General features: G+C 32.5%; 1 protein-coding gene across 1 annotated transcript in view; it reads right to left on the bottom strand.

Moving 5' to 3' along the window:
- Positions 1-17,738, bottom strand: part of LOC119828518 (carcinoembryonic antigen-related cell adhesion molecule 5-like) — an 87,931-nt gene that overhangs the window by 11,412 nt on the left and 58,781 nt on the right. The window contains exons 4-9 of the mRNA XM_038350685.1: positions 11,707-11,915; positions 11,039-11,152; positions 10,262-10,447; positions 9,679-9,827; positions 8,675-8,819; positions 106-242 (exon numbers count right to left, since the gene is read on the bottom strand). Of these exons, the coding sequence (XP_038206613.1) occupies positions 106-242; positions 8,675-8,819; positions 9,679-9,827; positions 10,262-10,447; positions 11,039-11,152; positions 11,707-11,915 (940 nt within the window). The remainder of the gene's footprint in view (positions 1-105; positions 243-8,674; positions 8,820-9,678; positions 9,828-10,261; positions 10,448-11,038; positions 11,153-11,706; positions 11,916-17,738) is intronic.

The following is a 17,738-nucleotide window of genomic DNA, read 5'->3' on the forward strand; positions in this document are numbered from 1 at the left end:
TGACAGATTCGAAATTCAAATGTAATATTTTTTTATAATTAAGTGTAACAGTATTTATGGCCAGACTAAGTATGTAACAAACCCTGTATTTCAATGGTTCCTCACCTCGAAGCCTTTATAGAAGGAGAAGTTGAAAGCTGGTGGGGAAGCGTCAGCCGAACAGAGCAGAACAGCGTCTTGGTCCTCACGCAGCTGGCGGCTGTCGCGAGGCTCGATCAGCGATATTTGAGGAATTGGTGGATCTGAAAGAGGTTAGGTATTGCATTTTTTGAAACAATTTGATCCTTAATAAGACTTGATGGTGTGTAGGCAGTCGCCTGGTGTATAACGGCAGATAATGCGTATCTTACTACTAAAAATTTTCCATTCTATAAGGTTTTATATATAAGCCTCTCTATTACTTAGTACCTTACTAATTATACTAATAATGGATAAAGATAATGATAACAATACATTTTTTATCGTGCCATAGACTAGGCTACCCACAATATGTCTTAAAAATATTTTGACATCGCTATAACTAATAACTGTCTCACTTGAACTTATAATTAATTTACAGAATTATGTAACACAAGACTTACACAAACAGGTCACACAACAAATTAATTAAAGTTAGTAAACATTTAATAAAATAAACATTTAGCACAAGAACTTTTTCACCTCGATAGTTAAAAGTTTATAAGATTCCAAATTAAATTTACGCTAACTTAAGTCTAGGACAACTAAGTGTTGGTAACTTTCAGAATGCTGTAAGCAATTAAAAACCTCGTGTTTCGTAATTAGGTGTGAATGAATTTACCTAATTAAAAATATTGAAACTTGTGTTCAGTATTTTATGTAAAATATTTAACTATTTTTTTATTAGAAGGTTGCATCTAAGTGACTAGGCTATATAACATGTACCGCGGGCAAAGCCGCGCCGGACCACTAGTTGTTACATAAAACTCATAGGAGGCCTATGTCCCTGACGTGAGAACAAATATAGGCTGATTATGATAATGATATAGGACTATTTCTTTTCGACTTTCAGAATTTTTTATATTTTCAGGATAGAAGCCGATTTTAGATATGTGTCATCAAATGTATTTTGGGCTAAATATTCGACTGTCTCACCTTAAAGTGGTGTTTAAATCTGTAAAGCTCTTTGAAAATAAAATGAATATAAAGACAGTGAGTTGTTTTATATGTCACAGTAAAAAGTAAAAATCGTTAGATTTCAATATTGTGAGTTAGCTTTAGACAAGTATTGGATTTATCTGTCTAAAAATTGTGACAAAACTCTTGCAGTTTGACCTATTCTTAAATCTTATGGTTTTTACAATCTTAAAATGTTTTATGAAACAATTAATATTGCTACATATAAATTTCATTTCACACTGATAGTAGTTCCATTTTTTTAACACATTGTCTCTTTTAGTTATTTCTATATACCAATTGTATATACTTATTTATACAATTCAAGTCCCAACACAATAAGCAGTTGGCGCACTATAAATTACACTGAACTTTTTGCCGACCGACAACGTTCAGACGGACACTGTTTCTTATTTCAATTTATGTCCATTCCAGTAGATCTTGGGATGATTTTTATTTACATAAGCGAAAAGAAGATATGATTTTTAAATAATTTATTTTCTACAAAATATTTAAACTTTAAAATGGGACCAAATGTCAACAATTTCATATAAAAGACAAAAATAATCATATCAATCTATTGACAACTCACAAATTTATCAAGATAAAACCGACAATACATTAGAATTGATATCCTTTTCGTTTTTGGAAAATATATCGCTTCTACTAGATTAAAATTTGATAAGCGTAGTGTTGTTGACGCCATGTCTACTTATATAGTCTATGTGTGAAGGTAGAGGTATTGTCCCACTTAGAATATAAGCCCGATACTTTGTAAGTACGAATGGATAGATGATACTCATCTTGTTGTCAAAACTATTGAATTTTAATGATACTTTACAATAATAAAGCTTTATCATCAGAACATGTGCTACATAAATACTAACTATTGTCCGTGAGTTCGTCCGCGGGTAAAACTGCGCAACGCACATTTGTAATAAAGGTAATAAGATATTTACATATTTAAGATTTTAATATAGTTACTGCTTAAAAATGGTGGACGTTGACAATAAGAAAAATCTTGTATAGCTTATGATATTACATTGTTCTCGGACTTTCCTCTCGAATTCCATACACTCGTAAACCCAAAACATACATTCAAGGACATCTAAAATTACCCTTTAAAACTATTAAGAATGCTCGACCACCACACAATTTTGAATGCATAAAACACGTTCGATTAAATTGATTTAATTACGCCGAAAACCGAAACTAAAAGCAAATTCCTATTATATCATTAACGAAACTGTATAATATATTAATATTTATGTAAACTGGATATCAAAGCATTCAGTACTGTACATTAAACATTGATGCATGTATCGATATAATTGGTGATGTACAATAAAATAATAATAATTAATTATAATATCTATTACAGTTTGACTGTGAAACCACAGAATCGATTTTGATGCATTTCGTTTTGGATGATATCTGTTAGAATATTTTTATTTCATTGTCGGCAATGGAGCTGGTGAGTCGCCTGATGGTTAGCGCTACCACCGCCCATGAATATTTGGAGAGGCATAGGGTAAATTGCAGACCTTACGCCTCTACAAATGGATTAAGAAAGGATTGATGAGAGGAGTAAGGGAAAGGACTGGGAAGGGTAAGGAAAAGAATATGGTGCAAAAGTGATAAATATTATGGAAACGTAGCATTGTATATTGTATTAGTAGATATATTTTATTTATATCTACTGCAGCACGGAAACATTGAGGCCATTTCTGTTTCAGTAAATTATTAAATACGTTTCTAAATTATATTTCATTTTTGAAGTATTTGTTTAGATATAAGAAAATTACAAATCTTTGTAAATAATTGTTAGATATTTGAATAAATCATCCAATCTTATGGTATATGTAGGTATATTCTGAATAATAAGAATTTTCCTAAAATCCTGTGGACAGCGCAATACGCAATAACTTTAATATACATGACATTAATGAAATTTGATTAATTAAATTAATTTAGAAGATTCATAAATAAATGACAATTGAAATTTATAAATTTAAGAAGGTAAGTTATAGTTAATAGAAACGTCGTCTGTTAATGTATATTTTTTGTGCCATACGTTATTTTATTCTCGTTAAAAATAAACAATTGTTTTGTTTTTACTGTAAAATTCGAAAAAGGGGTCTCCGTTTCATCGTTTTTTGTTCGTTTATCTATCATTAAAATTGCTTAAAAATACGCACGTTCACGCAATCATATCAAAGCAGATATTATCAACATTCGGTTCATTGCATATTCTATTCAATTATGTCTAAATTCAATTGTTTATTCGGAACGCGTTGCGCTGACAAAGTCCGCACAAAGTATGCAATTGTACAATTATCGCGTTGTTTGTACTGTAACTTTGTTTATTGTTTAGTACGTGCGTTCATAAACTGTTTACAACCACTGCGGTCCGGGTGTATCGGTTTGAATAATTGTAACTGCCTTGTACAATGTTACAACATTGTAACTGTTTTAGAGGGAAATTTTATTTTCGTTTGTTATGGTTGATGTAACCATCGATTTATTTGTCATTTTACGCGACACAATCAAATATTGCTGCCCTGCAGTGCGTCTAAAGCTAGCTTGTTAGACTTTCCTCGTTTCTATTTTTGGATTATTGTTTAGGGACTTTTAAAATTTTTAATTATACTATCCGCTCATCCCGGATCCGCTTGGGTTGAATTGACATAAAAACTGATTACAATAATGTCTATATCCATCAATAAAATATAGCTTTCTAATGGTGAAAGAATTTTTGATATCGGTCCAGTAGTTATCGTGTGAAAACGTTAGAAACACATAAAAAACACTAATATTCTCTTAATAACATTAGTTTAGATGATTTGACACATTTTACAACCAATTGCTATGTGCATTATTGTTTAAAACTTTATTTCATCTGCATCTACTTAACTCCCATTATATCATACTTCATAACCTTTCAATTTAAAATCTCTCACCACATTTTAAAAGGCATTAATCCAACCAGTTTTATCTTGTAAGTTAAAACGCGAGCTTCACCGTTCGCTTTGTCATGCAACTAAGTTTTGTGACACAATCAACTTCTTACGCTCGGGTTATTCCGACTACTTTGATAGTTGAATTCGGTAAGTGTGTGGTCTTTTAACGGCTGCTTTTTTGTGGGACCAATGATAACTGGCTCTTTGTCCCTATGTTCCTATGTATGCTTAAATCTTGAAAACTACACAACGGACTTTGATGGCGTTTATAATAGATTTAGTGATTCAAGAAGGTTTATGTATATATAAACTAATTCGAATTTTACACGTGCGAAGCCGCGGGCAAAAGCTAGTATTCAATAAAATTCATATTGATATGCTGTTTATCAGTTTGTTATAAGCATTTGAACATGTTTTTTCAAGGGCTTGTGGTGTATGGAATTACCCATTTACCGATATAAATATCACTTACAGAATTTACTACGGAATTAAAAAATCTATAGTTGCAGTCTGTCTTCAATTTATCTACACTTTCTTCATATCAACAATACTATAATATATGAATTTATGATGTGTGTGTGTGTGTACTAACGCGCACTTAGCCACTGTGGTATTTTCTAGCCTAAACCCTCACGTGAGCACAGAACTTGCAGTCCCAATTATTACAAGTGATAATAATTATATACGAAACAAAATCTTTTCTACAAAAAGATCGCCGACTTCTCTGTGGGTGCTACTCCAGATTCTATAATGGGATCAAATGACAACAATGTCCTTTTGAACATAAATAGAATCACGCCAATTCGTTGAAAATCTTCAGAGTTATCAAGTATAAAGAAAACAGTTGAATCAATCCCTGGTTTTGGGAACGTCTGTCAAAAATTTATAACTGGACTGTTTTGATCAATATATATAAAATTCTAGTTTCACAATGTTAGTTACCATACTCCTACAAATCGGCTGGACTGGTTTTTATGAAATTTCATATAAATATCAAGTAGGTCTGAGAATCGGCATCTATTTTTCATACCCATAAATGATAATATTAAGGCAGAACAGCGTTTGCCAGGTCAGCTGGTATATAGAAGTATTAATAACACATAAACGTAATGTATTAGCGAGTTATCAGCTCAGTGCGATAAGAAATAGTATGTGAATCCACTGCAGATGGTTTGGTCGATACGCTGGCAGTGTGCCATGCACAACTTGAATACTGAGGTAGGCTATTTAAGCGACAATTTTTGTTAAACTGTTAATAGCTACTTGCAATTCGAGAATGCGATTCTCGATTTTGCTGAAAATGGTTTGGCGTGTTAGAAAAACGGCGGTAAGATACATATTTCAGATATAAAATGTTTGTGTTTTGTAAAAAGTACTATTCTTAGGCTTGTCTTATAATCTAAAACGTTGTTTACTAGCTGCTCCATTTGGCTTTGCCCATAACATATAAATTTTTAGCTCTAATATTAGCTCTCACTGAAGATTAAAGATGCACTTTTCTTATTAGATAGATGTATATTTTGTGTAGATTTACGATAGATTTGGGTGAAAATATTACATACATAAAAAGAACAAAAATGCTGAATGTTTATTATATTAGTATTTATTTATAGATACCAATAAAACTAAATTTAATCGTTTATTAAGACCGAAAAACTCCAAAACTTTTATACTATATCTGATAAATCAATAGAAAACTATATAAATGAGAGAGGCAATGTCCCCGCTACGCGTTTACCCGCGAAGGAATAGACAAGATGCTTTTATCATAGTTAAACGTAATTTATTTTATAATGGTACTAGCTACTTCACGCATAGTTTTTACGTAAAAGAGTAAGGAACATCCATCATTACTCACAAACTTTCGCATTTATAATATTAGTCAGATAACTACACTCATTTGTATTTACTCGTATGTTCCTCTGTCATAACGCATACCAAATTTCAGATAATCCAATTCTGCAATTGTTTCTGTTTAAATGCTGAATCACACGAATGAATTTATTTTGTCCATGACTATGTGTTCTCTTAATATACTATAAAGGATTTTCACAACGACTATAAAATCTTTTAGATTGTGTATTATGAATTTATGTTTTTTTGGATGCTTCGTGATTATGACCACATGTAGATGATGTTTTAACCGTCGTTATGCAAGGTATAAACATTATTGTACAAGAAAAATTTTTGAAAAATTAACACACATGGCTTTAGGTATGTAATTCTCACATGTTTGTACTAGTCGTAGTATTTCGCAAATTAATTGTTAATTGTTAATACCGTTGGTTGCCAACTTGCTAACTAATCGTTTCTGAATATTGTTTGTACATTAAATTACTATATGCGAGTAATGTTTGTGCGCTTAAATTGCAGGCAATAACTTCGTTTAACTGAATACTCAGAATAAATGTATACACCTTATTGAAATTGTGTTGATTTGAAATGTTATACAGGTTAGTTTTAGAATTCGTGATAATTTTTTTTATTAGTATTTATTTTTCTTGATAAATATTTCAAGAAATGCACGAACATTTTATGAATTCACATGTAATGTTAATTCGTAAGATTCCTAAGCAATTCTCATTTTAATTACTGTCAAAACTGACACAAGAACAATCACTGAATAGTTATTAATGAAATAGCATCGACGCGCGTCACACGTTGTAATGACTGATGTTATTAACAAACAAATCTGTTTCGATATTCGCTTACATAAATGAAATTCGCAATATATGCCACTACTGCGTCGTTGCGTGGAGTTTAGAATGTGGTGCTTAATTGATTTCAGTGATATACACTCACGGTTCAATAGAAAGTTTAAATGACATCAAATTGGAAGTTTGTTAATTTTCAAATAGCAGCGAATGGATGATAATTGTAATATAATTCTTCATATCATTTATACATTGCATTGTTAATATGTAGTGTCTTTTATGATCATGATAGGTAAATTAAATAATACGTTTTCAAAAAATTCATTGTTTTTAATTAGTTAAAGAGAATTTTCTTATATGGTTGTCCCTTAATTTACTATCACACTCATATGATTTAACGAATATTAATTTGTTACATCCCAAACTTAGCAAAGCAATGTTATGGATCACAATTCGTCGAATAATTATAAAATCGCGAGATATGTTATAATTTAAAGGGTTTTTCAATCATAATGAGTCCTATATTTACAACTGTATTAATTATATAAAGCTGAATATTTGTTTTGATCTTAACAACTATTAGACTGATTTTAAAAATCCTTTTACCGTTGCATAAGTGCGATTATTAGTACATGCTATGTATAAGAGAGAACCATCTATTTCAACACACATAAACAGACATTCACAGAAATATAAAACCTACTAGTCCTAGTAATCCTACTAATATTATAAATGCGAAAGTTTGTAAAGGATGTGTGTGCGTTTGTTGCTCTTTCACGCAAAAACTACCCAACCGATTGTAACGAAATTTGGTACGAAGACAGCTGGACAACTGGAATAACGTATAGGCAAGTTTTTATCCAGGTATTCCTACGGGATACGGACTTACGCGGGTAAAACCGCGGGGTACAGCTAGTTGGTGCATGCTATGATGCGTATAAAAGAGAGATCCATTTATTGTAACACACATAAACAGTTTAATACACAAAAATATTAATAAATCCTAAAACATTGATTCATGTGTGGCTGCGTGCACTAAAAAAGGATGCCGATACGGATATGTGAGACACAACACCTCAGCACTGTAAGTTTGACTGGACTCGGATGACAGATTCGTGTCCCGATAAACTTATGAATATAATCTATCGTTAGAGAAAAACTATAACAGCGTAACATATAATCAATAAGTCATGTAAAGTGTTAATAAAAATGTTTAATTAATGTGATAGTTTTTTTATCATTCCCGCTTATGTAGCTAGTCTATACTATAAAAATAACACATGTGTCGTTCAGCGTAAAAAACTCGAGAACAGTTCTAATACCTGCCAATTTTTGTACTATTTCTTAGGAAAGTCCTTATGAAAAAAAACGTGTCACGGATGAAGCTGGGGCGGGACGCTAGTATATTTTATAAATAATTTATATAATGTATAAATAGCAAGCTCGAGTCGGGAAGTTGGCTGTGTTGGTGCAACCCTGCAGTAAGCCTTGCCTTACCACGCCCGAGTGACTATCACTGGAGTGGCACTGTTAAATACTATAGCAAATACATTGCTACATGTTTAATTCAAATTACTGTTTGTTTTATTTGAAATAAATCCAAGTCCTGAATGCATATTATTTAATTTTATGTTTTAGAATTTATATAGAATCATAAATATACTATTTCTTAACTATTTATATTCTTTTTAAATAACAATCTCTATCTTAAACTATGTGTGTGCTTTTTCGTTATAATAAAATTGTTTTGTTGAATATAAAAATAATGGTCTTGTTTTTGAATAACAGGTATTCTTCATAATCCAACCCTATACGCTCTGAACAAATTATATTTTATTACAACAACTGCAATTCAAACAAAACAGAAAAATGAAATCACCTTAAAATATTTCATAACAGCCTGACATACACAATACACATACTTACATAGAACTTCCAGAATGATGGAGTCCTCCAAGGTATAAGCTGGAAACCAAGGGTTGGAGACGCGGCAGACCAGCTCCCTCCCACTGTCCTCCCGCCTCACTCTCCAAGTCAGTATACTCTTCGTGACCTCACTGTCTACTTCTACCTGATTTAAGTATTTATGTATAACTAATTTACGACGTTTTTAGTTCAAAGTAAAGCTATTTGTGCCTATTCCATGAATACATGATTACTTAAACTTAAATGAAGCAAATGAGAAAAAATATATGATAAATTTCATAAGATCAGTATCTACATCTGTACAAGTACTTGGAATATAAATATGTGGTACCTTTGGTATTTGGATAATAAAAAACTAAGTATTTCGGTCTTAATCTTTTATATATTTGGGAAATCACACTAATATTATAAATATAAAAATTTATTTGTTTGTATGCATCCTTGGAATAAAACAGGAATCTTGATATCCGGGCGGATCCGGGCCGAGCGTCAAGTAACATATAATCCTGATCAGAGTTTTTTCTGTTCTCAACAGCTTGTGCGTTAACAAGGGTAATAAAATAATAGAATAATACAAATCACTCACAATTCCAGTTTCCACGAACACGTAAATGAAAAATGTTGCTACTTCTTGTTTGTAAAAAATATATTTTACCGTACAATAATTTCTCTCATGTTTCTGTCAATCAATAGTAAGCTAACAATGTGATTTCATAGATCCATAGATAAAGCTTTCTCTTGTTGTTTTAAATGTAATAAAATATAACTTCTTGCATTTTTAATAATAATTTTCAACCACAAAATGTAGATGAAATAATAAAAAAAACGGGAATAAAATGCTTTGCAATTGTTAGAATAATTTTAATCTGCAAACCCATTTGTAAACACATAACAAGAAGCATTGTTCTGAAGAAATGTTCATGAGCGGTGCTAGTCGCTTACCATGAGGCGACCCACCTTGACCAACCATATGGTAACCTACCTAATTAGGTAGCAATTATTACCTGAGTTAAAGATGAGTCAATTCTCTGGGCGTTTATGAACCAGTCGACGTTAGGTGCCGGTTTGGACCCCCGCGTAGTGCAGACGAACGAGCGTTCGTGGCTCGCTCTCGTAGGTCCACCCCCAGTCACCCGTACGTATTGAGGTTTTACTATACATTAGATAAGAGAAGAGTTATCATTAATATGTTATACTGTTTAATTGGCGTAGCACTTGGCTACGAAAATCGTAGCTTAGTTGGTCAACTTTTAACTAAACGTTGTCCATGTGTATCCATGACTTGTAATATTTTTTTATCTCTCCGCAAATCTTTCAACCAGTGGATATTAAGTTTAAAGGGCAATAAACATGATTATTAAGTAACGACAATATATTTCATAAATACATTATATGAGTGATACAATGTAGTTTAATAGATGTTATACGTATAAACCTACCTCTTGAATCACTTTATCTATTAATAAAAACCCTATCAAAATCCGGTGTGTAGTTATAAAGATCTAAGCATACAGATAGGGACAGACGCGGAAAGCGACTTTGCTTTACACTATATAGTGATGATATATAATATAACAATATACTCACAATACAATTTCAAAGTGACATCTTTAACCATCGGCTTCAACAGGGGCGGGTCTACACGACAGCGAAGTTTGGCCCCACTCATCTCTCGAGATAGCGCAGTGATGTGAACCTGGCAGCTGGTAGCGTCTCGCGCTATAGCGAGCCTGTCATCTCCATGGTACCAAGTTATGTCTGGTGGTGGTTTACCTGTGTAAATATGAAGATTTGTAGAGAACCTTCAATGTAATGAACGTTACCGTAAATTATGAAACACTTGTTTTGTAGTATCTTACGAGGTAAAGTACTTCAAATACTTTTTTAAAAAATGAATAAATTTTATCGTGAAACTTTTGAACTTATATCTTAATATGCAAGAAATTTTACATTTTTCATAAATTAATTTACATTTTTTATAAATGCAATAAGCATCAATATAGATTATGATTCTGGAAAAAATACTAACGTATTGCATATTTTATTTATGTACTAGAAATTCTACTACAACTTTCAACAATACAAACAACAATATTCACAATGCACATTATAGTAAACTAGCTGTTCGCCCCGGCTTCGCCCGTGGTACATATATAGTCTATGTTACTCGTGGATAATGTAGCTTTCGAATGGTGAAAGAATTTTTAAAATCGGTCCAGTAGTTTTTGAGCCTATTCATTACAACCAAACAAACAAAGTTTTCCTCTTTATAATATTAGTGTAGATAAAGCGAAAGCTAGCAGCATACCCTTTCTTCGCTTACAAGAACCTAAAATACTACAAACAATTTAATTATCAACATACCACCATCAGCCTGGCAGGTGAGCTTAAGGTCTTGTCCCTCCCGGTACGGCCCAGCCAAGCTCCCCTGCACCTCCCTTCCCTCACTGTCGAGCACCCGAGGGGAGTCCGGAGGGACTGTAGGACAAACATTATTAGTTATGTAAACAGCAATGATTAAGTTTGTACAATGTACTATTTGAAGGATAAATTATGTAACTTTGTTTATAATCTTGCTTATCAGATAAAGGATTTATATAATTACAGATTTTCTTTTCAGGTGCGAGTTATAAGATATTAAGTATGTTTTGAAAAAAATTTAAGATTAAGATGTCTAGTTGTTATAATATTATGGTAACTGAAAATGTTAAATGGACATGGTTTTAAAAGAGCAATTACAGAGTTTATTGTCGGCTCTTCTCTCTATAAAAACTGCTGTAAATAAAGATCAAACTAATGTTTATTTGAGTGTCTTAATAATAGTTAAAGACGGAGAATTTTATGATATATAATATAGTTGATTGCAATTATCACGGTTTTATAAATATATAATGTTTTACATATAGATAAAATGGATATCTTCATTTGTTAAAATAAAATAAGACAAAATACATATACAAAATTAAACTAATATACTGAATTAACGAGCTTAATTTCTTTTAAAAGCAATAAATCTTAACTAATGAACTTACCAATAACGGTTAAATTGACTCTATAGTTCCTTGTTGGTGCATCAATATAATCAATCCTACATCGATATACGCCCTCATCATACTGCGTCACCTTCTCGACCACCAGGTGAGCTGATGATGGATCTGACTCGTTCAAAACGAAGTGTGACCTGGTGCCAAACTCCCCGGCTACTGCCCAGTGTATGGGCGGACCGTTTCTGAAGTCTACCCTGTAAGATAAATGCAGCTTAAGCGTTGGCTGTTGACGTTTCAAATTTTGTTTTTTATATCATAGCGGACAGCTCAGCTGGTTCGTCTGGTGGTAAGCGATCACCACCGCCGATGGACATTCGCGGAGGCTCTGACCTCTGAGAATACGCTGCCCGCTTTTAAGGGATAAGTGATAAGGAAAGGATTGATGACTGGAAATAAGGAATGGTCTGGGAAGGAAGTGGGCCTCCGGCTTCCCCACTCATCGTACAAAACACAAAAGCAGGCTATTTTTTCACGCCGGTTTTCTGGATTAAAACTAACTAAAATTAAGAATTTTTTTTTATCCGAAAAGAAAAAGCATTACATGGTTTCATAATAATTAATTTTATTTATTTATTTATATTAAAAAGCTTAATGTATGTAATGATAAAGAAACAATAATAAAATTAGAAATGTGAATTTAAGATTGATGCGCTTTCACGCTAAAACCACCAAACGTATTTACATGATAATATAAATTTACCTTTACGGAGCTGGCGCCAGTCTCATAATAAATAAAAAAATAGTAACATTTAATTCAAGAGAAACGATTAATGTCTTGTTATAACAAGCAATTAATGTTCGTTTAGTTTCTTGGATAAGATCAGAAAAATAGATTAAAAATTTATCTGCCCTAATTTCCAATAAAGGGATGGAACAGACATTTAAGAAAATAAATTTAGGGCGTTTATATTGTTTTCGGCTTTGTCTCTAAAAGGTTTGAACATTTTAAATAAGTTTGCTAGCTCAAGGAATACTGATGAGAAAATTCTTTTATCAATAGTTAGCTATTATAACTGATAAGGAACACTATATACCTTGCTGTTCAAACTCTTCCCGAATATAATAACTTCTTTACTAAAGACGCAGAAAATATCTCACTTCTACATTATGCCTCGAAAACTGGCGCTTATTTACCGTATGAATTACACATTAACAACACAAAGCAAATAGTCAAAATACAATGGCGCTTTGTATCACGCGTATTGTTAAAATGCGGCTGCATTTTTTCCAATTCATGAAGCACAAGTGATGCCAAAATGCACACTTCCTGAGTCATTTTAAAACAACTCTTTATGTCTAAGGAAGGAAGCAATACACTCCCTGTTGGAAACTCTCCAGAGCAGAAAATGTTTGATCGTAACAGCGCGGAATCAATAAAGTTTTGTTTGCGATATGTACCGTGTTTGTTTTATGGCGATTGCGTTTTATATGAGGTAGTTGAGTTTGAAGACGTCTTTGCTGTGGAGAAGGAAGATTTGGAAAAGATCCATCTTCGATATCTGTTGACGTTTGAAAGAAATCCTTTTTATCTACAATTCGTAAATATTAAAGTGTTTATAAAATGTGGTTAATCAATTCTACTTAATATTATAAATGCGAAAGTTTGTAAGGATGTGGGTGTGTTTGTTGCTCTTTCACGCAAAAACTACTGAACTGTGTTAAGTTAACCTTTGTCAACAAGTAAAAGTTGTTGATAAAGTTTTGTCTGTGCTGATTTTTATCTTTGACAAATTCTTACATTATAAAACATATATGTGTTAACATAATAATAAGGTTAGTTTTTAATGATCAGAGTTTCTTTAATATAAATTAATACCAATAAAGAAATGCATAAAACAAAAGCATCATTAAAACTCCTCATAATTTTCGAACACTCAAGTTATCTTTCTTTTAATTTGCGATGATAAAAGCAAGTAGTAAACGGAGTCACAACTCGTTTTATGCGATCCTCCAGAATACTCTTAAAGTTAAAATTCATATACTTTTACAGTGGCAGTTAGATGGTTTTGATACTAATTGGGTCACGCAACCATTCGGAAGTCTAATAATTTTCTACTATATTAGCTTGTTACACATTCGAACGGATAGCAAGACGAATGACAGCGCGAAGAAGAAATACGGATATTCGTTATTTGCTTCGCTGTTTGATAGAAACTGAATATGCCCCTCAAAAGAGCCCCATGTCTCCGCAGTGAGTACATTTAATGGGTGATGGTGATGATGAATTAGTGACGATGGCAGTATAAAACAAAGTCGCTTTCTGCCGTCTGTATCTGTAAGTTTGGAATTTTAAAATAGATTTTGATGGATTTTTTTTTAAAGATAGAGTGATTCTTGACAAAGGTTTACATGTATATAACATAGAATAAAAGGGCGAGGGAAAGGGTTTATGCTCCAAATTTAATACGTGAGCAAAGTCGCTGGCAAAGGATAGTATAAGAATGACGTGCAATATTAAAATTGTTTTGAAGTCCCTTCGTAGCAAGAAGATAATATGGTATCTTCTTCAGTCCAAATTCATTATAAAACCTTGTTTATTACTTAAGAACGGTCATATTTTCACACTGATGTATCTACCGAGAATCGAAACCAGATCCCCTTGATCCTCCGTACACACGTTAACCACTATACCGAAGAGGTGGTCAATTCATTGTTATTAATACAATCAAATGTCAAATTTCGTTTCAAACAATTCGTCACTAATATTAAGCACATACAAATGAATACTCATACCTAAACTCAACCAGATTTTCGTTTCACCCAAATTATCATCCAGAAGTAATTAACAACGCAATTATACAAGAATAACACATGAGTCTTAACGGAAAATGTTAATACAAAGTAAGCAAAACCTTTTGGTTTGTTATCTAAAGACGCCCTCGCCATTTTATATTCATTATAGCTTCCTTCAGTGGTTCCATTCTTTATTCAAGACGTGCATACAAATATAATTTCATCGCACTAAAGTTTAACTCTCTCTAGAACTGGTCCTTCGAAGTTCTTATAGTTCTTTAATATTTTACAAGCACTGATGCAAGAGTATGATTTAATAGATACAAAAATATGTGGTATATTATATGTATTATGTATATGGCATAATATTATATAAACAGTGGTGGCTCAGAATTGCTATATTATAATTATATCTTGACACAGTTTTTGAAAAAGTGAATGGACACATGTCATTGTATACCTATACTAGTATTATAAAGTTGAAGAGTTTGTTTGGTTGATCGCGTTGAATCTCAGGAAGTACTAGTCCGATTTGAAATATTATAATTTATATTATTTTAAATATTAATAGTTAGATAGCTCATTTATTGAGAAAGGTTACCACGGGCAAAGCAGGGCCGGACTGCTGTATTACATATGTTGAAGTGTATTTTTCCTCTCTTTGAATAATAAATTCAACAGCAAGATTAACCAGGCAATTCCCAATTCATAGGGTTGTAAAAACTAAAGTCGTCTAGTGCAGTCAGCTCAATAAATTGCCAACGGTGAAGCATTACCCATCGCGAAGATTTGGCGACTGTCCAGAGGCACCCCTGCCAGGTCCTAACGACCACCGCTGTTATTTCTAAGTGATACATCATTTCCTTGCGTGATAAATATTGTATGCAAACTTTGGAGACTGGATGGATTTCGCTAAAGATTTAACTGCTAATGGAATTGTATTTTCCTTTTAATTGTGTGTAATTTAAAATTTATTGATGTTAGAAAGCTATTGGTTTTCCAACTAATTGATTAAATAAATAAAACTAAAACATGTGGATCTATTAGAGACGGGACGAAGATATCAATGACCTTTTGCACTATGTAACAGCACGATACCAGAACCGAACCACGATACCACGATACGAATTCGTTTCATGGTTTAGTAATGTCTTAAATTTAACTTCAAAATGTTTATTGTGCTGAAGCTCGATGATAAGACAAGGTCCTAGCTTATTTACTCAAAGAATCAGAGTATTTGATCCAAAATTAAATTAAATATTATTCGACCACATGAAAATCGCTTTTCTAGCAATAATGACAATTATAATTCCTTTCTTTTATTTATTGTCATAATGTTATTTGTTTTTAACTTAGATAAACAGTCGGATGCCTGAAGAACAATAATCTAATGACTTATACTAGTAAGACTAAAAGAATAGTAATTAAATTAAGAGCATAATATCATAAATGTACGGTAGTTTCACAAGAACTCGAAACTGGTTAGACAGACACTTTTCTTATGAATAATTTAAACTTATTGAATCATTTAGAAGTCAAATTACTTCGAGCTCTGCCCGTCATGAGCCCTCACTTTTAATGTTTATTAAACATAACCCAGCAAAATTTTATGACGAGGTATTTGATATTCTCGGTAAACCCATTTAGTTCTTAATACATTCAATAACTCTTGCTATAAAATTACCTGGGTTACTAATTAGTGCCGGTTTATTCATCAATGAAATGTCAATTTAAATATTTCCTTTCACATGCAACGTTAAGGGCTCTTATATACATGCTACAGAAGCATAGAAATTACTAGAACGTTTTAAACCTAGAAATTTCCATATTTGCGTTCAGGGAAATTGTTTATTAGTACTTAGTACTATTCGATGTTTGAAGTTAATGGCATCAATTTATTGATGTTAATATTAGCGTGTAATTTCTTTTTGCATTGTACAGACACATGTCTTTCCTTTTTTATTATATGTATACATATATAGATAATATTGGATACGTGTTTGCTAGCATAAATGCATAAAAAGTCGTATTTAAAATTGAGGTTTCTTGAATAAATTGCACTTGAACCCGGGCGGAGCCAGGGCATGTAGCATGATAAGACATTTAACTCTTATTTGCGTATGAATCACTCAACGTCCATTCATGCTGCAAGATATAAATCTCGCGACATTCGAGTTTAATATACTTCAAGCTTAAATAGAACTGTTTAAATGAAACTCTCGTCATTCCGTCGTCTCGACGAGTTATTTCAAAGTTTTAAATTCATTTATGCATCTTAAATCTCTTTTAATTAGGCGGGCGGTGATCGCGCGAACAACCGTCTCATTGAAATGAAGGAAAAATAAACAACAATAAACAATAAACAATATAGGTTACCTATAAATAGGTTACCTATTGTTGAAGTGAAACTTCTTTAGAATCGTTGTGATTTCAAACCTGATGCAACGGAAGAACGACAGGTAAGAGATACAAATACAAAAATGTGTAGAATGAAGCCGGCGAAGAATGAGACAGAAATATACTTATACATACTATTTTATATACATTCATCTCATTCTTATGTCGATTTACTGAAGTTTCACTTATATCGTGTGTGAATCGCACACACACCTTTTTTTATAATATACTGTAATCATCATCATCATCATCAGCTCATATAGGAGGCCTGTGTTCTAGTATTCCCACTGTTGGGACACAGGCCTCCCATGACCTCCTCAGGCTATAATCCAGCACGCTGGCCAAGTGCGGATTGGCAGATGTCACATGTCGTGGAAATTATGACATGGACATGCCGGTTTCCTTCACCGTACTGTATATACTCTATGGTTGATGTATAAGTGTTTAGCAATATTCAATAAACGCTTGAAAGGTTCATACGTGTACCGTTTTATTCATAAAAAAATTCAGATGGTCTTAGAGCAAGTACATGAATGGATGGATAGAGGTTTGTTTTTAAAGAATCGTTGGTGATTTTAAGTTATGTTTATTTTCTGTAGACATTCATTTAGAATTGTTTTCAGGTTCGTCTGTTATGTTCATTGTATAGTTTTTTTTAAATATCACCTGATAATTTTGAGTTTATCTAATCGAATGAATCTCTAAATAATTGAATTAGTGTGTTAATGGTGATTGATTTTTCCAATATTTTATCAGCAATTCAGTATAACTGGAATCAACAACAATGTATATATGAATTATGTTAAAACGTAATTAATTAAAAAGCAGTGGTGGCTCAGTGGTGAGAACCTTGGACTTCAAAATCAATAAGTCGGGGTTCGAGACCG

Source organism: Zerene cesonia, chromosome 8 (assembly GCF_012273895.1).
Source record: "Zerene cesonia ecotype Mississippi chromosome 8, Zerene_cesonia_1.1, whole genome shotgun sequence".
Lineage (NCBI taxonomy): Eukaryota > Metazoa > Arthropoda > Insecta > Lepidoptera > Pieridae > Zerene > Zerene cesonia.